The 21,758-nt window shown below is 34.6% G+C and overlaps 4 protein-coding genes and 1 long non-coding RNA gene across 13 annotated transcripts; 2 read left to right on the top strand and 3 right to left on the bottom strand.

Moving 5' to 3' along the window:
* LOC124180777 (Fanconi anemia group M protein) lies at positions 1-9,114 on the bottom strand. Of its 5 annotated transcripts, none has more exons than XM_046566553.1 (13): positions 8,581-9,112; positions 8,147-8,314; positions 7,592-7,764; positions 7,301-7,390; positions 6,897-7,121; positions 6,623-6,776; positions 6,368-6,489; positions 6,150-6,269; positions 5,842-6,007; positions 5,619-5,773; positions 4,696-4,948; positions 1,611-4,594; positions 1-1,236 (listed from the first exon to the last, which is right to left on the bottom strand). In XM_046566553.1, the coding sequence occupies exons 1-13, from the start codon at positions 8,750-8,752 to the stop codon at positions 988-990; spliced, it is 5,031 nt and encodes a 1,676-aa protein (XP_046422509.1). In that variant the 5' UTR covers positions 8,753-9,112; the 3' UTR covers positions 1-987. The 5 variants fall into 5 exon arrangements, with proteins under 5 accessions (XP_046422509.1, XP_046422510.1, XP_046422513.1 ...); XM_046566555.1 differs by lacking the exon at positions 1-1,236 and having other exon boundaries at positions 1,939-2,063; positions 2,159-4,594; positions 8,581-9,114; XM_046566554.1 differs by lacking the exon at positions 7,301-7,390.
* LOC124180786 lies at positions 6,468-7,598 on the top strand. The gene is made up of 3 exons (XR_006870312.1): positions 6,468-6,520; positions 6,933-7,057; positions 7,330-7,598. It is a non-coding gene; the product is annotated as an uncharacterized LOC124180786 (long non-coding RNA).
* Positions 9,115-9,194: 80 nt separating the features above from the next.
* On the top strand, positions 9,195-16,077 carry LOC124180778. Of its 4 annotated transcripts, none has more exons than XM_046566560.1 (10): positions 9,195-9,281; positions 9,953-10,066; positions 10,164-10,306; positions 10,446-10,596; positions 10,882-11,129; positions 11,222-11,282; positions 11,702-11,886; positions 12,024-13,222; positions 14,015-14,158; positions 14,313-16,077. In XM_046566560.1, the coding sequence occupies exons 2-10, from the start codon at positions 9,964-9,966 to the stop codon at positions 14,332-14,334; spliced, it is 2,256 nt and encodes a 751-aa protein (XP_046422516.1). In that variant the 5' UTR covers positions 9,195-9,281; positions 9,953-9,963; the 3' UTR covers positions 14,335-16,077. The 4 variants fall into 4 exon arrangements, with proteins under 4 accessions (XP_046422516.1, XP_046422514.1, XP_046422515.1 ...); XM_046566558.1 differs by lacking the exon at positions 9,195-9,281 and adding an exon at positions 9,288-9,436; XM_046566559.1 differs by lacking the exon at positions 9,195-9,281 and adding an exon at positions 9,448-9,796.
* On the bottom strand, positions 14,415-18,610 carry LOC124180780. 2 transcript variants are annotated; one of them, XM_046566563.1, is made up of 9 exons: positions 18,484-18,610; positions 17,731-17,849; positions 17,257-17,565; positions 17,094-17,179; positions 16,830-17,009; positions 16,515-16,738; positions 16,170-16,387; positions 15,809-16,071; positions 14,415-15,108 (listed from the first exon to the last, which is right to left on the bottom strand). In XM_046566563.1, exons 2-9 carry the CDS (start codon positions 17,845-17,847, stop codon positions 14,871-14,873), a joined length of 1,635 nt encoding a protein of 544 aa, XP_046422519.1. In that variant the 5' UTR covers positions 17,848-17,849; positions 18,484-18,610; the 3' UTR covers positions 14,415-14,870. The 2 variants fall into 2 exon arrangements, with proteins under 2 accessions (XP_046422519.1, XP_046422518.1); XM_046566562.1 differs by lacking the exon at positions 18,484-18,610 and having other exon boundaries at positions 17,731-18,060.
* On the bottom strand, positions 18,404-21,416 carry LOC124180781 (spermatogenesis-defective protein 39 homolog). The gene is made up of 9 exons (XM_046566564.1): positions 21,212-21,416; positions 20,965-21,121; positions 20,164-20,345; positions 19,942-20,078; positions 19,790-19,817; positions 19,567-19,711; positions 19,238-19,479; positions 18,885-19,061; positions 18,404-18,632 (listed from the first exon to the last, which is right to left on the bottom strand). Exons 1-9 carry the CDS (start codon positions 21,284-21,286, stop codon positions 18,507-18,509), a joined length of 1,269 nt encoding a protein of 422 aa, XP_046422520.1. The 5' UTR covers positions 21,287-21,416; the 3' UTR covers positions 18,404-18,506.
* Positions 21,417-21,758: the final 342 nt, after the last annotated feature.

The raw sequence follows: 21,758 nt of genomic DNA, 5'->3' as shown, positions 1-21,758 counted from the left end.
TATAGTTTCCAACGAAATTAGATAACCATTTACTCTGTACCACTTAAACACTTTAGTTAACATAAAAATTCGCTTATCGCAAAATGAAACATGAAAAATACATTCCGGCAAAAAATATTTTTCCGTCAATTACGGTTCTGTATCTATTGTAGAATCTTTCGATCTCTTTCTTAGAAGGACCAAAGAGCAAACAGCTGTAGAAATGCTCAATGGAATTTCCATTCACTCTTTGTGGTTAGTCGATAATATTATTATATATAATTCGTCATTCGTATTTCATATTAATGTATACACGATTACTAAATGTATCTTTGTGCAATCGTTCAACAAATGTAACGCAACATAATGTGTTATAACAAAATTCTATAATATAAATAATTATCAACTCAAAATCGTATATAAAGCATTGAGGGTGTGGATGTATGGGATTTAAACAAAAATTAACATCATTGTTTAACCCTATGTTAAAATTTCGTTGCACTATTGTTTTGAAGTGGTAAGAACAATAAAAAATAAGCAGCATTTGGAAATACTTCCTTGGATAATACCGTCGTAATGAATTGATCCTATTTTCACCCTAAGTCAATTGTAGCTTACATGAAGAATTCCTGCTCAACTATGTTGGTGTATACATGTATAATACATCCATATGCATCGTACATAACAGTGAATTTCGAAGAAGATAGAACAGTTCAGTTTACTGTTAGCTTTAAATACAACAAGTATATCGTGAGCAGGTTTCTGATCCTGTCAGATACCTATTGGAATAACATAATGCACATATTTACGAACTTGTAACAATGGAAAAATGAGTATATATCACAGAAAAAAAATGTAGATACACAGAATCTCTTTTACGAAGTACAAAAATATTTCTACTCTACTAGGAGCTGAAACTGCAATATATTTGTTACACTGTTATTTACAAAGAGTTAACATATAAATAGAAAATTTTATGAAAACGACTAGAGATCCGATGAAATTTGTTCATTGTTTTCTCTTATAAAGCATCGATTCGTCCAGAATCTGTTTTCTAAGATTTTCAGTCTCATCCTCACTGCTATTGCTATCATACAATTGTTCGGCTACTTTTCTTCTCTTCAAATTACACGCTCTACCATGTTTTGAATGTTTTCGCTTCTTACAGTCCACTATTTTTTCTGTTACTTCAAGAAAAGACTCGTCATACGACTCTGCATGAAGATCGTCTTCGCCACCACTCACACAGAAGGAATCCTGCAAACCAATTAATTATTCAAAGGTACCCAATATACTTCACAGTGAATTCTACTCCATAAAAGTATCACAGGTATTAATAATTCTTGATCACTATTTCGCTAAGAACTGAGTTAATAATTTTATCGTGTTCAAATATTTTCTACAAAATGTAAAGAAATAGAAATTAAATAGTTTACTTAGAAAATTAAAATTGCGGGTAATAAGTTCATTGTAAACTTCGATATTTGGAAAAGCTATATTGACACTAAAATTATAAGTCAAAATAAAGAAGAAATACAGTTTTTATGACATGGGATTATTTTTTGTCTTATCTGATACCACAACTCTGGTTATTAAGGGAAAGCACAAAACGTCAATAAAAACCGACTTACGAGTAAATAGGTAGAATTCTCATCCTCAGGCACAGCTTGGGAAAATACTTCATTATCAGGAACAAAAACTCTAGGTTTTTTAAAGTGAAAGGTACCAGTTTGGTGAACACTTTTAATAGATTGCAAATAGTGCGTATGCATATCAACTGTTTCAGGGTCCTGTTGAGTATAACTTATAAAACCATCTAAGTCGGCATCCTCTCCTGAAGATCCACTTGTAGTACCAGGGGATACTTCAGCCTCGCAATCTATAAACTTTGATTTTTTTCGTTCTCGATCCCGACATTTCTTTCTCTTAAGCGAATGACGATGTAGCGCGGTAATTTTGTTTTGATCGACAACAGCACCTTTTATATAATAAGGCTTTTCTTTAATGTTTCTGTGTTTAGAGTTAGATGGAAATGCACTCGTAAGTTCAGATCCTGAATTGGTTGGTACAATATTTTCTTTTTCCTGCAACGATATTTTCGACCCTTTCAATATTGTGCGAGTTTTATTTAAGGTCAACACGTAATTAGTTTTTGGATGAATATCTCGACCCATTTTACCTTTGTTATGAGGTTCGAAAAAGTCATCTTCGGAATCCAAAGCATCATCAAATTGATATTTCCTACTTTCACTCGACTTCAATACTTCGCTTTTTTTAGTATTTAATTCCGTTTTTGGGGTTGTTGCAGAGCTCGAAACTGCGCTTGATTTTCCTAATTTGGAGAGTAATGGATTGCTTGCAGTCCTTGAAGCAATGGTATCATCAGCCTTTTTCGACGAAGATCTATTATTTAACCTATTAAATTGCTTCAAACTCTCAACTGGATTTGCAGGTGTTTCAAAATCACTATCCCACTCATAATCACCTAAATTAAAATCAACTATTGTTTCTGATGAAGATTTTTTGTCGGCCACAGTATTCTCTGAAAGAATTATCGTGCTATCAGAATTATTTTCAGACGATCCTTCTTTTTTTACTAAAAGACTTTCTTCACGCCTATCAGATAACGGATTTCTAAAATCAGCCTTCGCGTATGCTCCATTTATTGTTTCGTTTAGCTGATCACTGACCTGATTATTATCTGCAAATGGCTCACCACCTTCAAAAGCATCATCCCAATTAATATCAGACAAGTCTAATTCAATCTCAGGCGGTTCCTCAATTTTTAAAATGACATCTGAATTTTTAATACTATTATCATTCCCATTAAAGTAATGCGAGGCAATAGTGGTATTGTTATCGCTTAGGTCACGGTTCGGTACTTTCTGCTCAAATGGTGATAAATCTCTCTTTGGCCATACCTTTTTCGATGCTTTGACTAAGTTTGATTTGCAACAATTTGACATATTTTGAGTATTTTTACTTATTTTACTCAAATCTAATCCTTTAGAACTACTATTTTCAATTAGCTGAATTATCTGCGTTATTGAAGATGCACCTGTGTCTGCATCTGTTTTATTGGCATTTCTTTTTTCTGTCACTGTAACTTCGTTATCGATTATTACGTCATCTTCATCATAATTATAATGTTCGTTTAGTGCTTGGTTAATAGAATTTCTCCTGCTCTCATCACGTTTTGCAGTAATATTTATTTCTCCGATGAACACGACGTCGTCATCTTCGTCCAAATACGGATTTGCATTTACATTGCTGTTATTCGATTGATCAATTTTTACATTAGCTAGTCCTGCAGCTCGGTTGAAACGGTTGCTTACGGAATGGATATCACTTCTCGAAACCGAAAACTCATTCTGTTTTGATTGAGAAAATCGTGACTCAGGATCCGTTACATTTAGTGCACATGATCCTTCCTTTTCATTACCATGCAATTGTTTATTACTATCCACAGATTCCTTAGTGTCGCGTGTATTAACCAGCAATTGCGGTTTCAGTATACTCTCAGAATCAACTCTACATAAGTGACGCGTTGAAGGCTTGGAACTCTCGCTAATAGATTGATGATTATCATTCCGAGTTCCTAGAACAGCTTTATTCAGATAACTCGTTACCGATTTCTCTGTATTTTTTTCAATGCTTGATTCATTCTGGGTTACAGGTATTGTGTCATTGATAGAACTCCTTATCGATTTTCTCATGTTTCTCTTTGTATCTAGCTCACCTTGACTGGAAGGAATTTCGCTATCTGAAGATTCATCTAAAATACTTTCGAAACAGCCTTTACTAGGGGGCTCATTATCTCCTTCACATTCCTGCTTCTGATCCTCTGAGACTGTATTCACGAGGTCTTCAGAGATACAATCAAAGAAATCATCTTGTAGTAAATCTGCATACCAATCATCTCCTTTATCCTGCAAAGATGCTTGTTCACCATCATTTACCTTATCATCGTTTTCAAAATTATGCATCCCTACATTCTGCAGCTGTTCCTTCAAGTTCCTATCTGACTGCTTAATTTCTTTATCATCAAAAAATACAGTTTCATCGGATTGGCTAGAATCATCGAATAGGTTTTCATAGTTAAACTCCCCAGCCGCTGGAGCACTGTTACGATCAACATATTCTAGGAGATTTGGCTGATTGTGTTCCATCACATACACTTCATTGTCAATTTGGTCCATTTCATAGTCTTCAGTAACTTCAGGTATCCTGTACTCTGTGCATTCTTCTAATGATGCAATACAACTCAAAATACTTAAATCAGGTACTGGATAGTTGAAGAAATCTGCCACATCATCATGTTTTGATGAGGGTAGATAAGTTTCGTCAATTCGGTTAGATTCATTTAATGTTCCTTCCAACTTCGATACCTTGATTGCACATAATGTTAGGAATTCAACTGCTGCAGTATCATCAGTAAGTAGTTTTATGGAGTCAGATTGCAAGACTGGTACAGCTGGTAAAATTGATTGGCTAGATTGCAATAAATGATTTGAAACTTTACCACAATCTTCAATAGAACTTGATTTTTTAAGAAATTGTAACATTGATGATTGGCTGGAGTTGGCCTTCTCAGCTTCATGTTGCATTGATGAAACTAAAAAAATTATAGCAGTATCAGTAAAATATCGAGTCCATCTTCGATCATCCGAAAAAATGTGCATATAGTTTACTACATTATTTCTATTTTACACTGACCTGGATTATTTTTTATGCCTACTGCTTTTTTGTTATTCTCTTTTGGTACATCATTCTCCATTTTCTCGCGTTTTCTTTTACCTTTGCTAGTTGGTGTCTTGGGCTGAAGTTTAATATGCATTTTAGAACATTCCGGTTCAAACTCTGGAGGTACCATTCTTGGGCTTTCCGCAAACAAAGCAGAAACTACGTTGCTTGAATGGAACACCTTTTTATTCAAAGAATCTTTTGTGGCTATGGTTGACTTGAGCGACTGTAACGGATACATATACACAATATACATATTACAATTAAGAGTTTCTTCAGCTTCCACCCCACAAAGCCATAGTTTGCTCTGTATGTTGAGATTTAGATCTGCTACAACAGGTTTGATTATTTCACGTTCGATTAGCATATAAGAATTCAACTTCTCCTATTTAGACATGGGCAACTTTGCCCTAAGTGATAATTGGTGCTTTTGACACCCAAGGCTGTTGAATGAATTGGTAGCATATTATCAATCAATAAATTATGCTCCAAATTGATGAGGTAGCCACAATACGAAACATGCTCATTCAACTGCAATGAATTATTGTTTAAATTTGCATATAAACTAGATTTACTATATTTGACAACCTTGTATATCAAAAACGCCATTGATCGCTTGGGGAAAAAGTTGTTTATATTTTATTAGCAATAGTTCGTTTTTCGTCTGTCAATCAAATGGGAGAAATCCAAATAAAATGCAGCATCTCTTAATTTCACCGTGCAGATCTTGGCTGGAACGAAGATGATTTTATTTTACATCAAAAAATGCTTTGAGTGATTGAAAAAAAAAAAAATGAAATTTTTATGGGAAGGACAAATTTTTCATACAGATGATGCCATATATATCTACATATGGTAAATACTAACATTCTTAATGACAGTATTTATGACATTACCTGGTGTTCCTTGCCGTCGGTAACAAGCATTACAATTCGACCATCTCGACGGCGACCAGTACGTCCCATTCTTTGTACAAGACGAATAGGTGAGCTCTGTGATATGTCAAAACACACGATCAGATCTACTTCACCAACATCAAGACCTTCCTCGCCTGTAACAATCAATTTCTTCGTATAATATAAGTATCATAAATCTAGAACTTCTTTCAAATTTACTAACCCACTGATGTAGAAATAAGAACATTAGCTTCGTTGCTTCGAAATGCCTCCATCGCTTGCATTTGTTGTTTACGCTTTTGCCCTGCTTGGCCAACAAACATTTTTGGTCGAAGTATTGGCTTCAATTGCAGCAAGGCGACATACACCTCATTTACACTGTCACGATACTAAAAATAGCAAAACAAGAAGTAAATTCAGCATCAAAATACTTGATAATTAAAGGTAAGGTTGTAGTTTCTTACAGTCTAAATGACAAAGAAGTTCCAAATTCTTGCTTAATTGAATTACAATTATGTATGCAATGCAAACCTCAACAAAAACAATGGCTCTTGTCTCCTCGCGTCTTGCAGCAAACTTATGGAAATGATCCAATAAGAGGTCCTTAAGCTTTTGAAACTTAGTATGGCCAAAAACCACGTCTTTTGGAATCTTGAAATAAATGATAAATATTCAGGTGATTGCATAGACTCTCAGGAATAAACATATCATTTTTAAATACGTCATTCAATAATAACACGTATACATACTTCGTTCACACTGCCATCTGGTAAAGGAGAAACATTTGGAAATGGTCCAAGATATAATAGTATTTCTTCAAGTAATTTTTGTAAGTCAGGTTCCTCAGTCATCCAGAAATCGTTGGAGTGAGCTATTGAACAGACAATGATTTCCGAAACGCTGTAATTATCAAATCGAATTTTTTTCACAGTTTCATTTTTAAACAATTTCAAAATTTCAATAACATGAAAAGTAATTTTAAAGAAAAAATAGCAGAAACGTACTCTCACAAAAAGAAGCGAATGCGCGAAGACCGTGTCGAATCATCAAATCGTAGGCATGATACAAAGACATGCATCTGTTCATCGTTTTCATGATTTGGCCGTAGTTAGCAGGTCTTACGGTCTTTGATTTAAATTCTTTATACAAATAGAATATCTACGAAAATAGAGTTACAAGTATTAAATAAGTACTGAGAACCAAAAAAAGTAAATAACAAATAGAAATTTTATATTTCAGTTATATCACCATTTGTGCAGGATTATTGCAAATACTAACCCTTCCTTTGCTAATTGCGTTTGCATTTCCTTTCAGTATATGGTACTGAACGAGAAGTCGGACATAACGATCCACGATAGAAATGTACTTTTCTTTGAAATTGGATAGGTCGTCGTCCAACGGTACCAGAATAATGTCCATTTGCCGCTTATTGAGATAAGGTACTATGTCAGGTGATGTTTCATCTCGCAATTCCAAATTTGATATGCACAAATTTTGTATTACCTGTTATAGGATAAAATTGTGAACACCTGTCAAATTAATGTTCACTCATTATAAGCCTACAAACTCTATTATAACAACCAATAGACTCAGCATTCCACCACCACCTCTGATTTACCAGCCCTCTCAAAATTCGCATTGAAATACTAGATATTCATTGAAGTTGACCGCTCGATACATACCTGACAAACATCTTCTATTCTACTACCAGGTGTGGCAGAAAGTGCCAAAATACGATGGCAAGAACTCTGAGTACGCAGTAATCGGAGGCTCTAGTAGAACGAAAAACATTATAAGTAAAGAGTAGTTTCAACACGTATGATCATTTTTACGCAATTTTGGAACAATGACTACTGCTATAAAAGTAAGTACATTTTTGTCAAGTATGTTACTGTATTTACAAAATATATTTATATTAGCCAGTAAACATCATCAATATCTACGGTACCTGGCATATTACATTCTATACATACCTCGCAGTACGCATGTCTTCCCAAAGCTTTGTGAGCCTCGTCTATTACCACACACCTGACTAAAGCCCCAGGTGCGATATTTTTATCCAAGTCATTCTGAAATACTTGTGGGGTAGCAAATATGACACGCTTCTTCAACCAAGCTATCTTTCGACTTTTCGGGTTCATTGAACCTGTAAAAATATATTAAATAGAAAGAATGAGTTATAAAGAAGAATGATCATTGACCTACTTAGGTGGAACAACAAGATTTCGAAATATGGTAATTTGATTTGTTTCTGACTATCATCAGCTGTTGATAATCCATAAACACAAATGAATTTTATGAAGCCTGAAGCTCCATTCTATTAGCTAATACTTCTTCATGAATTTGAAAACATTAATTCTTCAGAAAATAATTATAATGTGAATAAATTTTTATTATTCTAATTATAAATGTTAACTTGTCCTGCTCCAGTCTGCAAATAACTGCATCGTTGTTAACCATTATTGCTGATTACTTATTATTAAGCATAAGTAAGCATAGATCAATTTATCATGTTAATGAGACATTACCAGTAAGTTCGATTGTGTCAAAGCTAGGAATTCCCATGATGTTATGACAAGCAGATATTTGTTGCGCCACGAGAGGTTTTGTAGGTGCCAAAAATACTATTTTTCCTTGTGGATACCACCTCCAAAAATTATACATCACAACAGCAGCAATTAGAGTTTTCCCCAAACCTGAAAATGCAAGGTATCTGTCACTTCTGTTTTATTGCCTGTGCACTAACATACTACTGAGTGCCAATCTTAGTGTTGACAAAACTGGCCTGTCGTAACATGATTTACTTCTTAACGCATGTCAAAGACAAAAAATCATCGTATGTTCAAAATAAATTACGATTCTCTTTGCGTAACTTATAGGCATTGAAACTACAACTCATGTATTTGTACGCAAGCATTGAATCGTAGAAGAAAAAAAACATGCAGATATATTAATATATTACCAGTGGGTAGACAGACAAGAGTGTTACTAAAAAGTGCGTTTCTTGTTATGGTATATTGATACTCTCGGAATTGGTAATTGAGCGGATAAATCCAATTCCCGCCGGCGGACAAATCGAAACCTTTTGTACCAGGTTCCGACGAGATTAGCGATTCTCTTTGTAACAGCTCCATTCTATCGACTCTTCGTCTGCTGTCATCTAATCTTGATCAAAAGTTTTAAGCGCCACTATCACATTTAGTTGACTGATAACCTCCAATTTCCCTTCAACTTAAAATGTAAGGTATCTACACATGATTAATATACATGTATGATGAATCGTTGTTAGCCATCGGCATTCGGTACAACAGTACAAATTAAAACACGCGCAAGGTCTTGTATTACGTATCACCGGAAATTTCAGATTACAAAGGCACTAAGTGTGGACACTTAAAGTAGTCAAAAACTCATCCGAGAGCTCAAAAGCACCTGAGAAATTTGATGGAAATTTGCGGCGCATAAACCACAAAATTACGAGAAGATGTCCGACGCATCTGGTCACGGATGTTGCGGTCCGTATCCACCGTTCCATTATCATAGTCGAATCACAGTCACGGCGTCACGGTCTTACATACGTTCGAAGCTGTGCTGCCGAATTTGCACCAACAAGAACAAGCCTTTGCGTTCCAAATTTTCTAACATCCGCCTATATTTTCGCTTGAAGTATGTTGATTTAGAATAACCTCAATGACTTTTGTATCAATAATTGCTAAGCCGACGACAGACGTGGACTAAGCGTCTTTTGCCAAAAACTCACGCATCGTTCGCGCGAGACCCCGGTGGCTGGGTTAAGAGATCGAAAAACTATTCCTTTAACGGTAATTGAAAACATCGTGATATTTCTCCAAAGATGTTGTAACCAAAGTTAAAATGAGCTAAACATTTCGCATTTTTCGTAGTCTGTCACCTTTTAATTCAGCACTATTTCTTCATGAAGAATATGTCGTCACGCTAAAATCAAATCGTTAATGCAATACTTTCCAAAATCTAAACACTGTAAAATCCTAGTGTTCACGATTGATACGCTAAATTATATTTTGCCCAACATTGGTCAGATCATTCTCCTGGAATCATTTCAGCCAGTTTGTGATTAATGTAGATCATAATTACGCTCCCTTGCAATCCTAATACCATTAGCACTTAACGACAACTAAACTTCAATTCTTAAATGTAATCAGGTAACATCGAATTTAAATATAAATGACCTAAACTTATGTATCGTGAACACTTATATTGTATCATAACCTAAAAGATAAATACCTTCAATCATAGTTTAATGTTTCAAATGCAATTTGAGTCCAATGATCAATCATTTCCTTGTGTTATCGTTACAGAATTAACCAAAATGCCATCAATTGCAAGACAACGCCGTGTCAACAGAAGTAAAGTATTGGCCAAGAGAGGCCAAAAGTTTGCAGGAAACTCTAAAATCAGACCTTTCAATCCATGTAAGTTATGAAATGTTCAAATAATCATTCAAAGGTTTATTTGCCAAACAATATATAATAAATACAAATAACACATAAGTTCTCTGATCAATTTTAGTATGCGGAAAACTGAAGACCAACAACAGGTTATTGGCAAAGGCTTTATCAATTCAAAAACAAGAAAATCAATTACTCTTCTCCGAAAAAGTCGATCTCACTAGTCAGTTACAGACACTGAGACTGGCGTGCAACAAGCGTGATGTAAAAATAACTCATATCCTCTTTCCTCCCTAAAGAGATCATCAGTTACAAAAAAAATACACTTTGTATTTTTAATCCAACGTGATTAAAATGAACTATATTAATATATTTGTAACAATCTTCTTTATTTATTTTGCAGATGATGCTTACAGATATACAAAACAATGCCAAGGAAATGTTGTCTATGTTAGTAACGATGACAAACTATGTGACACAGACTATAATGTGTTGCCAACAATTTTCACGTAAAAATGACACTAGTTTGCAAAGTAACACTAGTCTTTCCACAAGTAAGAAGATCAATAATTTTTTTACTTTTTGTTGTACAATTATACATCCATCATCATACAAAGTTTCTTATATTGTGAAAAAAACGGTTTATTGCACAAATTCTTTAGCTGTAAACATGCAGAATAAATTTGTAGATAGATAATTTGTGTTGCATCCAACAAGTATCAATTGTACATCCCAAAATGATATGATATTTTCGTCTAAGCACAAATACACTAATGGAATACAAGTATTCCTACATCCAGACTTCAGACACACCATGTATAACTACCCCTTATTTCTAGGACGAGAATCAACTCGTAGACTTTCCACGAAATCTCCAGCACGAGGAGTAGTCAAGCCCATGGTCAGCGGTCACACAATTACTAAACCTACAATTAATTTACGCAGAGTTAATATGTCACGGCTGAACAATTTGCTAGATCTCAGTGTTATCCAAGAAACATCTACAGAGCATCATGATCATTCCACAATCAATACAAGCGGGTCTAGACATACTGCAGCTATCACAAATTCCAGCAGGCTTGGATATGTATGTACTAGCGTTGTTTCTTCCATTTTCCCATGAACTTAGAATCAATGGAAACAAAAGATAATACTTTCAAACACATTTTATGATCCTAGGAAAGTGAGCGCAGACGAAGACAGCCTGAGAGAATACCAGTAGAATTCGTAGGAGTTGACGGTAAGCTTTTATAACTACAGAATGATCTGAAATTTTTCCATCGTAGGCTTTCAATGCATTCTTCGTAAAAATCAGCAGCAGTGACTGCGGACGTTTATGAGAAATTTTTTTTTACGATTTGCGAGCTACAGCCATTTGAAATTGGCCAATTTCACTTCTTACTTAATGACACAGTTCGCCTGCCATGTCCTGAGCCATTAGACGCTTCTAGATATCCTAATTTCAAACGGCTGTAAATTGAAAACTGAAAAACTCGCCGTTAGCAACTGAAGTTTCAGTGGCAAATTTTCAAGAAGGATACAGTAGTAGCCTTTAGTTTGATAACCCTGCATCCCCCTGAACACAAAATACACATTAATAATTTAATACTGTCCTGAATAAGAACGAAATATTTTAAGTGGTCGATCATCTTTTTGCAGATGACGAGGCAGGTACACTCGACAGATCGGAGACGAGGCTATCTGGACGACATTCTGGGGAGCTTTCCAATAGACGTACAAGAAAACATGGAAAGACCCTTATTAATCAAATACAAAGCCCTAGCGTTGCATTATGCGATGTTTCTAAGCTGCTAAGAAATTCGCAAACGATTAACATTAGAATGGTTTGTTACTTTAATCAAGTCTGGAATGTAGAAAATTTAATTGCTCATTAAACTCGTAGTTTTCTAACCGCACAGTGGTATTAAATTTTTTAGCACATACCAATTATAAATTTAACATTTTGTCTAATTCATTGCAGTTGCGAGACTCTCGGGGAAACGGAGACTTGCGGCTATCAAACAGTGGAGAAAATGATTCGCAAAATATTGATGCAGGCTCATCCAATCTTGATATCAGTATGCAAAAGACCAAAGGGTTACGAAAAAGCTTCGACAACACACTACAGACCCCTCCAAATCTTCAAAAATTACAGACTGAAAAAAGCTCAAAAACAATACAAGATACAGGTATCGACCCAGAAGTGGAAGACCCTTTGGAAGGACCCAGCTGGTTACTAAATCGTTCTACCAATGATCCGTCACTTGAAGATACAGACGTCGAAAATACTGCGCAAATTTTCAGTAGAAAGCACGTTGTAAGAAAAATAGACTCATCAGACTCCGAAAAAGGAGTAGGGAACGATTCTGAAGATGATATGGAATTTACGGAGTGCATTAATACTCGCCAAAGACTCCTGCATGTTCCAACGACTAAATTAAACTCTAATCTGAATGATATTAATGCAGATATTTCAAATCGTCACATTGAGGATGAGAGTATTGAAAATGTTGCTTTAAATCCAGTCAATGTAGTTCACTCACTGAACAGCTATGAAAACAGAGATGAACCATCTTGTAATCTAACTATGAATCAATCAGATGAATTAATTACAATGAATCGATCACATGAATTTGTAACAGATCGGCGTCGACGTTATATTGAAGATGATGATGTTGAAGAAGATACGATCATGTTGCAGATTGCCAAAAGACCTCAACTTTCTAGGTTTAATATCAATGATCTTCGGTTACCAGTTTTAAATAGTCCTGTTGCAGCCCCCATGGAATCTAACGATTCAGAACCGGAAGTTACAACTACAATTCAACGAATAGTACAATCTAATGGCCCACCAAACTTGTATGACGAAAATGTCGAGAACAGATTTTCGAATCATGTCAGTCTCCAACTACCGAGAATTGATGACCTCCCCAAAATTCATAAACCAAAACGTCCAACCAAAAAAAAGAAACTCGCCAAAAATGTAACTTTTGACGAAAATGAATCTAGTGATTCAGACTCTGAGTTGGTACTTAAAAGAAAATTGACCAAGCCAAAAAAGCTCACAACTGTCAAAGACCCAAGCACTGCCAAAGTTTTGCTGGAAAAGCTCACCGACAGCCGCATGAAAGCAAAGTCAACAACTCCTGATCAGAGCATTATAGACAAAACCACTGACTTGTATGTATAATTTAATCTCATACTTACTTTCATTTCACTTAGATTCCCAGTATCATAAAATCCATTTATCAATCCATTGAAAGAACTCCTTGATGCAAAGGTATACTTGGAGTATAATGTATTTGACGTAAACTATATTTTAGGTATGTACACGTGGGTGGTTTTGCATACCTAGATACCTAATATGTGCCAAAAATTTCAAAAAAATATTTGAAGAAAACTTCAATTTATTCTAAATAATTTATCCCAATATCATTAAATGTAGGATTGACTCATCCCTTTTTGATCACTGAGTTCGATAATTGGAGTATATTTTACAATACACATAAAAACAAGAGTTGTCATGTGTACATAGATTCAATTTGAAATCTAATGTCTGTGCTCACAGTTGAGATTTTTCTCACAGCAATAGCTACGTCAATATGTTCTGGAACGGTTACTATCAGATGAATTAAAAAATTGCATGGCCATGACTGTTTTAAATTTGAAAATTTGAATAAACAATAAAAAACGTTGAGCATATTTTTATTCCTATTTACTCAATCTTCTAATTGCAAAATGTTCATGATGAGATCGTTATGTACACGTACTCCTCAGAAAATTTGTAACATTTACGCAAAAGTTTCAAGTATTGAACAGAATTTGTTCCAGACTTTCGACATTATTATATAAATGTTTAAGAAAAATTAACCACGCATCCAACACTCCTTATTAAACTCAAACCTTTTCGTTTCAATTAGTTCAAATTATTGAATAGTTTCTCAAAATATGATTTGGCATTTCTTTCATTAGCGACACAGCAAATCAGGGGATGCTCGACAGTAGAAATTCTGATGCAGTTACTGATAGCAATAGCAGTACACACAGTACAAGTGAAGTGAGCAGGCCCAGACGACAAAGAGTACCAGTCAATTTAAAAGAGCCAAGTTTACTAAAGTAAGTTATAGCTGTTATTAGCAACTCAATTAAGTACTTCGCCGAAGTAACATTAACTTTAAAATAGTTTAACCATTGGTCAATGAATAAAATAGTCTCATTATGAAAAAAATTCTTTGTATTGAATAACACTTATGAATATTATCTTTTCCAGAAAACTCAGAAGAAACACCTGAACGATTTACCGAACCATAAGAAGTTCTAATTGGGGCTACATTTTTAAACGTCGTTATTAACCTTATACTTTTTTTTACTGTAAATTATGTTAGTATAAGAAGCTCCAATTGAAGGTCATTTACATTCATATATTATCAACATGACTTGTAATACACGTTGTTACACACATCATGTTTGTATAGCCCTCAAACATGGCCGAAGTTACACAATCATATTGATTTTGTGTTTGTTTATCGTGGAGGAGTTGAATCAGTAATTTGTGTTCACACAAAGTACAAAAAGCATTTGCTTTAGAATCAAGTATTTTCTTTATTTGCTCACGTAGAATATTTTTTAAGCTTCATTGTTTAATACCATTCAAGCTCGAAATTTGTAAGTAAATGCACAAATCAACGACAAAATTTTGTTAAACGAAATACTGAATTTTTTTTCTTGTACACGGTACAATTTGAAGAGTAAAAACCTTCAATTATTTCAGATCGGTTGTTATTCATGAATATGCCAGTATAATTAAGTCAAACTACTTGTCCTGTTCCTAATTGTGACCACTTCTTGCTTTCACACCATTTCTTCTCATCCTGTTATATGTTCTTTCGGCAAAAAGTGTTACAATGGATAATACAATCCCTACAATAAACAGAAGTTGTAAAATGATTGTATCTTGAAGTTCTCTGCTTCTAAAACTCCGTGAATCATCCGAGAACTGTTGTCCAAGCCCTAGCACATTGCGATTAATTTTGCTTATCAACCCAGTTTCCTTCAATTTGCACAACCTGTGGAAAAAATTGTTTAGTGTGTAACTATCGTGCATATTCAACAAATTCCTAATGATTTCGTAGCAATATGAATCTCTAATATGCAATCATAGTCATATTTCATATGAGGCGGGGCGTCCAGCTCATCCGAATCACTTTTCTGTACATGGGACTGTCATTTTAACACGTACGAAATTTTGGTTCTTAATTTAAAAAAAGGCAATTTTACAGAATCATTTACCCAGTTGTAGGGTGATTTGGTATTTATCTCGCTAAAATTTTTAAAAAGGTCAACACTTCTGCGCATGTGGAGTAATCTTTGAATTTGCATCTTTACTTCCTGTTGTCTGAAGGATATTTTCAAAAGTAATTTGGGAATGCAAACTTTTCACCATTCATTGTCAGACTATGAATTCGAACATTTTTGAAAACAATCATGTTGAAAATGTAAAAATGCATGGAAACATGACATCAAAAGCCAAAGTAAGACAAAATTTCATACAGGAATAAAGCTGTTGATCTCCAGGTGATAATAAGAGATAGGAGTCACAATGAATATCAACAATTGTTGTTCTTTCAAATGCGGATAACTTTAGCATACTAATTGTTTGAATGAGTAAAGATTCAAAATCTTAAATGGCAAAAAAATTGGTGGCTTATACTCTGAAAAATTATCCAACTGAGCTGGAACCGCCTCATATACACTGTTTTGTTTTACCATCCATTGATGAGGGGCAAATACTCGTTATGTTTAGACATAGCATAGGCACTATTCACTGTATATTCTTCATCTGTTAAGTAGTGAAGCTCGCAAGGTAATTGAGATTGTAATTCAAAAACTTGCAGTTTGCTAGCCATAAATGCATATTTGTTTTCAGAACAAACTCGTTGCAATCCTTGTAAATATGTCGTCGGTAGCTTCGACACATTTTGCTCCATCATAGCTGTATTCAATTTCATAAGAAACGTATCGTTCGTTTTCTGTAATTAATAGTCTTTAATAGAATAAACTAAATTTACAAAACTTACAAAAATAAATAACTTATTTTTTAATAAAATGGAACGAAAATTTTACTTACGTAAAAAAGAGCGTATTCTAAGCTGTATCGATGAACACCGAATTCGTAATTGCCATCTGCCAAAAGTTCTTTGAATGAATGAAATGGAACTTCATAGTGTTTGATAGCCATGCTAGAAGCCAAAGCAGCTGAATACATGATTTGAATTAAGTATGCCCAAAAATTTATAAACACAAATAGCAGACTCATGGAAGACATTTCTTGTTGTATATCTCCTCCTAGATATAAGAAACAGAACATTATAATATCTAGTCGTAATGGAATGCACAACCCCCTTATGAAAGTATAGTAATAAAAGGTGGATCTAGGTGATTGATTTCATGCAAAACTATATAAAATACGTACCTTGTAAGCATAACATGCGATGTAGTGCAATACACACATCTGAATAATAATACCGAGATTTCATAAGACCAACTTTGCAGGCAAGGCGATTCATCAATAGTATCATTACTGATAACATAACAGTCATGAAAACTGTGAGATACCATACATTTGGTCTCAGTGGATCAAAAAAATGAAACCATGAGTCCAGACCAACTTCCCATTTTTTTAGAAATATTCTATACCTTTATTTAAATGAGTATTAAATTTGAGTAGTGACTATAGCTAATAAATACAGGAGTTTATAACACGCTCATGCGTCGATTATAAACATACTCGGTTTTGTCAAGGAGGCCACTCTGATCTATAATATGTGGGCTGAAGGACTCCACCGAGGGGGCTATCATGGATACATCTGCTTTATTTTCAGCTAATAATCCAACAATGATGTCATTCCACTTATTATTGTGAACCCGATGTTCCCAATAATTATCTGCCAAGACCACAGGTTTTGTCCTATAGAAACATGAGAAAACATGTGAAATATGAGCGTGGACTTGTCTACAGCTGCGCTAGATCTATAGATCTGATTTTACCCACGTAAAGTTTAACTTCTTTTCTAGCAAATTCCAAACACATTTCATTAATCGCGTTTGAAGACTTTCCTTAATTTCAGTATACCTGTCCTGAAATTCATTTGCAAATGTGTGAATATTGTTACACAACAGATAATCCTAGAAGCCAGTATTGACATTGCAACTACCGTTTCGAACATAATAGCACGAAGAACAGCTCCTCTGAAATTATGTCGTCGCTCCAAGATGCTCAATTCCGTTACAGTTAAACCTGCATCGATGGTCCAATTACCATAATAGATTACACTAATTGACTCTCGCTTTGCAGTTTGATAAATTTCCCAAAATTCATATCCATCAACTGTTCGTCTAGCTATGTATACTTCGCTTCTTATAGAAAGTTCTACTTGACTGATTATCAATTCTTGCTCATAACTGTCTTTTACAAACAACAACCATGTATCTTTTAATGTATTTTTACTCCTTTCTGCTATAACCTAACAAAATTTTATCAATTAATCGTATAAACCTTTAAAGTATGGCTGAATACTACAGATTTTAATTCATATTAGCGTCATTAAACAATGTTTGAAATTTAAAAAAAAATTCAAGCACAAAGTGTTTCAGAGACTACAAATTATATAAAATATTATTTGTCTTACCATATACTTGGCGATGTTACTAACATTACCCATAATAAATGATCTGAGAGGTCTAACGCATTGATTTTGTCTGTAGAGGGTATTGCTTCTTCCACTTTCGTCAATTATATTTTCCATGACCGTTGGTGCATAATTATTCAGTATAGTAGCTTTATAAAAATCGACCAATGCTCTTTGCTCATAGAATATGCCTGCACTCGAAAACAGTAAAATGTGACAGTGGACTGAATTGTATTCGGAAAACGCTTTGATAACCAATTGCATCATATGATCTGCTGTGCTGAGCCTTATTAGCAAAAATAATATACAACTAAAAGAAACTGCAAACATTATTCACTAGTGAACTTATGAACTGTTCAAAAGCAGAATCAAAACTGATGAGTAGGGGATCGAAGCTCCTAAATAAATAATATAACCATCAATAGCAGCCTGCATTCATGTCAACTGCTTAGTGACATGAATAGCAAGTCCAAATTGTACGATTTCATATCCCATAATCAATCTAATTCACGTATCTGTGTTCATTAGTTATTAACTGAGCAGACAGTACATCTATGTCGGTCACTTAGACTTGAGTTTCATATGATAATGACAATAGCATTAATCCTAGTGTAACATAAGGAACAATACAGATCTAAAGCTTTAGAATGTTGAAGGAAAAAATAGAATAGAATTAATGATATAAACATACGTGTATTGAGTATTATGTTTGTGATGAATATTTACTTTAGTATAATAATTGCATATACATACATATAGTTAACCGCTATGGTAAATTAATTTTTCCACTTCACTGTCGAGGCACGTAACGCATTTTCAGCATAAAAGTATTGCTCTGACTGCGAGTGAAGGCTAGATTTGTACTCACTCAAAGCCACACGATCTCTTTGTAATACAAATATCTAAGAAAAATTAAATGTATGAGTATAAAATAATATTGTAAAGTAGTACACAATTGTTCATCAAAGATTATCATTAAAGTGTTACTGAGGCAATCATAAGTTTTGACTACTGATATTATTATTTACCACGGGCTATCTATTATTACTGCCCAATAGATCGCTTTCGTTCGAAATAATATCATCATATTGTGTATTAAAACCGTTAAGAGTAAAAAAACTGCATTTGAACTGATTTTACAGGAACATACTCACATCTATAACGGCTCGATGACATTGAAGCTTTTTTGCTAAACTGAGTCTTCTGTCCAAATCGTCTATGTAACTAAGAAATTTGGCAAGCAGAGAAGAAGGAGCTTGATTTTCATGAAGAATTTGCAAAATATCTTCTATCGCCAGACTCGTCTGTAACTTTTTGCTGCCAAGCCATCCCTGAGAATATATTTAATAAAACTCTGATTTCCAAATAAGGCAATCAGTGTTTCACAAACAATGTGACGAGAAATTTTAATACTGAAGCAAAAACCAATTGGTATAACAAGCATGGTACCGAATATCCAACTCATGTAGTGCAGATGAAATTTTCAAAAACTGGTAGTGAAAATTACCTTAGTTAAAACTATGGATTCAATGTCATCCCACGCTTGCATGGATGCTCTAGTGGTCAGAGCTACACATTGGTATTGTCTCGGCGAGACATCATGCTGCTTAGAAAGATTTGTAGGTGACACAAGCGAGCCTTCCGAAGCATTCCAATGATGCTGGCAAGCATTCTGCAGGCAATCCAATACAGACGAATGGATGTCAAGTGGTTTGCTGAATTCTGTAGCCTTTACTGCTACTTGCCACTCTGTCAGGAGGAAAGTAGAGTTTTTAAAACATGAAAGCCTCCATGTCCCTTGTAATTACCAGAGAATTGCAAGATTCGATTACTTACCAAGAAGCTTAATATAATTTTTTACATAAAACCCTTCCCGACAATCTGACAACGCAGTAAAATGCATTCTACAGCAGTTCTGTAGCTTTTGTAATAGCCTTTCAATGTTGGGTGTATTTTTTAAAACAATTTGTAAGTTTGTCATCTAAAAAACTACAAAATTTATAAAAACTTCTCAATGTCTTATATAACAATAACTTTCTACTCATTGTTTGGTACTCACGGCAGCATCTTTGGAACGCCCTAACATTCTGAAAAATAACAAGTAATCTGCTTTCGAATTAGATACCACTATATTATATAGCACATCTTAAAAAGTATCTCACTTATATTACGAGTAAAATCTGGACTTACAAATTGAAATTCAAAACTTACGTCAAAAGATCGGTGAGCTCATTTGTGCGCAAGGTTGTAGCAAGATAACGAATGTATATGTTGACTGCTTCAGGTCTCTCCAGAAGTAGCCGCTGGATCAGAGACTGCTTCAGCGTTTTGGCAATGAATATTATTACCTGTAGACAAACATACTCTACACATTCAGTTTCATTGTATCAAACATTATAAAACAAGAATTAATTTTGTGTCTACTGTACGAACAATCAAAATGGCATTTCCATCGCCAGAGGCAATGGCTGAGTCAAGTAATTCTGTTTTACTTGCAAGCGATTTATATTGCTCTAACATAAACGGCTGTCCTAGCAATATTCGTCTCAGAGTTATTTCCGGTTGCACAAGTGGTTTTTCTTGATGAACATTATGCAAGTTTTCAGCTTTCAAAACTGTAATAATACAATATCATGGAATGAGGCAATTGAAATTGATCAGGAAACATTGTATCATGAAGTAATTAATACCTGAAATCATCATTTTTCAAGATTCATGCAGTCAATCCTTCTCTACTTTGTGAGTTTGTTTTTTATTTAGCTGTGTCTACTCGCACTATGGAGTGAACCTACATGGATCAGTGCAGACAAATTGCTGCACATTAATTACTAAAAGTGATAGTATGCGTGCTGTGTACAGATCAAGTCAAAATGTCTTGTGCCCCAACAAAGTTCCAAGTGCATTTTATAAATTTCTGAAGGCAACAGACATCAGCAACACAGTTCTAAACCTTCGTGGGTTCAGAGGGCAACAGAATAGGGAAATTCTGTATTAAAATTACGTATAGTACAATGGATTCTAAATTTATTCTAACCTCAGTCGAAAATATTGGACACTTAAACGTTCAGAGTAACTGAGCATGACACAAGCATAAGTACACTTTGTAGTGCGAATACCCACAGCATTTTTTGAATAGCTTTTATTGAATATAAACTGGGAGTCAAAGGTTAAGCTTTTGTACGAATAATCCTAGGAAAGACGAATCGACAGCTGGTATAGTATAGTAATACGTACTGCTGGTTAATGTTTTTTCAGAAATAACAGACAGCAGAGGTTTGAGGTTAGAGGGGGTGATATCGGATTTTAGGTAATCATCTGCATCATCATCAACGCTGAATGTTCCTGCTTGGGAGTAGATCGCTGTTTGCGATACACCGAATATTTGGCATTCCTAGAGAGAAATATACCGAACATTTCATTCATTACGAAGCTATTATAGGTTATAAACAGAATCAAGTTTTACAGACGTTGGAAAACACACCTCGTTATCTTCGAAATTAAATACCAGTTTATCACTAGTATTCCAGTAAATTTCGTCATCTTTTGCCGAATTCATATCTATGCTGACATAACTTGAAGCTCAATTTTCGTTTCACGAGTGCCGTCCGAACTGTCAGTTATTTGTAGAGACCGCGCATCCAACATAAAACGTATCCATTATGTTCACGTATAATCGACAGTTTTGTCAGTGTTCCAAAAATGGAGGACGAAGGTATGATTTAATTGGCCACGTGGAAGTTATGATGACATCTGGATTGGTCAAAATGATGGTCTGCAGAACTGCGAAGTGTCAAGTCCACGCGGAAATGACACGGTGAAAGTAAAAACCGATCATTCACTTGCGGAAAAGTTGACGAGAAAAAGAATTTCCAAATACGTTCGAACAATTTGAATCAACACCGTAATAGTATGGATAACGTGTAAGATATCAAAACCATTACAACTATTCGTATTTAATATCATTGAATAAATAGATTATATTATTTTAGCTATGTTATATTTCTAGCAAGGGATATCAGTTATTACCT

This window comes from Neodiprion fabricii, chromosome 4, assembly GCF_021155785.1.
Source record: "Neodiprion fabricii isolate iyNeoFabr1 chromosome 4, iyNeoFabr1.1, whole genome shotgun sequence".
Taxonomy (NCBI): Eukaryota; Metazoa; Arthropoda; class Insecta; order Hymenoptera; family Diprionidae; genus Neodiprion; species Neodiprion fabricii.
The sequence above is the reverse complement of the archived record's forward strand: the minus strand, read 5'-3'. Positions and strand labels throughout refer to the sequence as shown.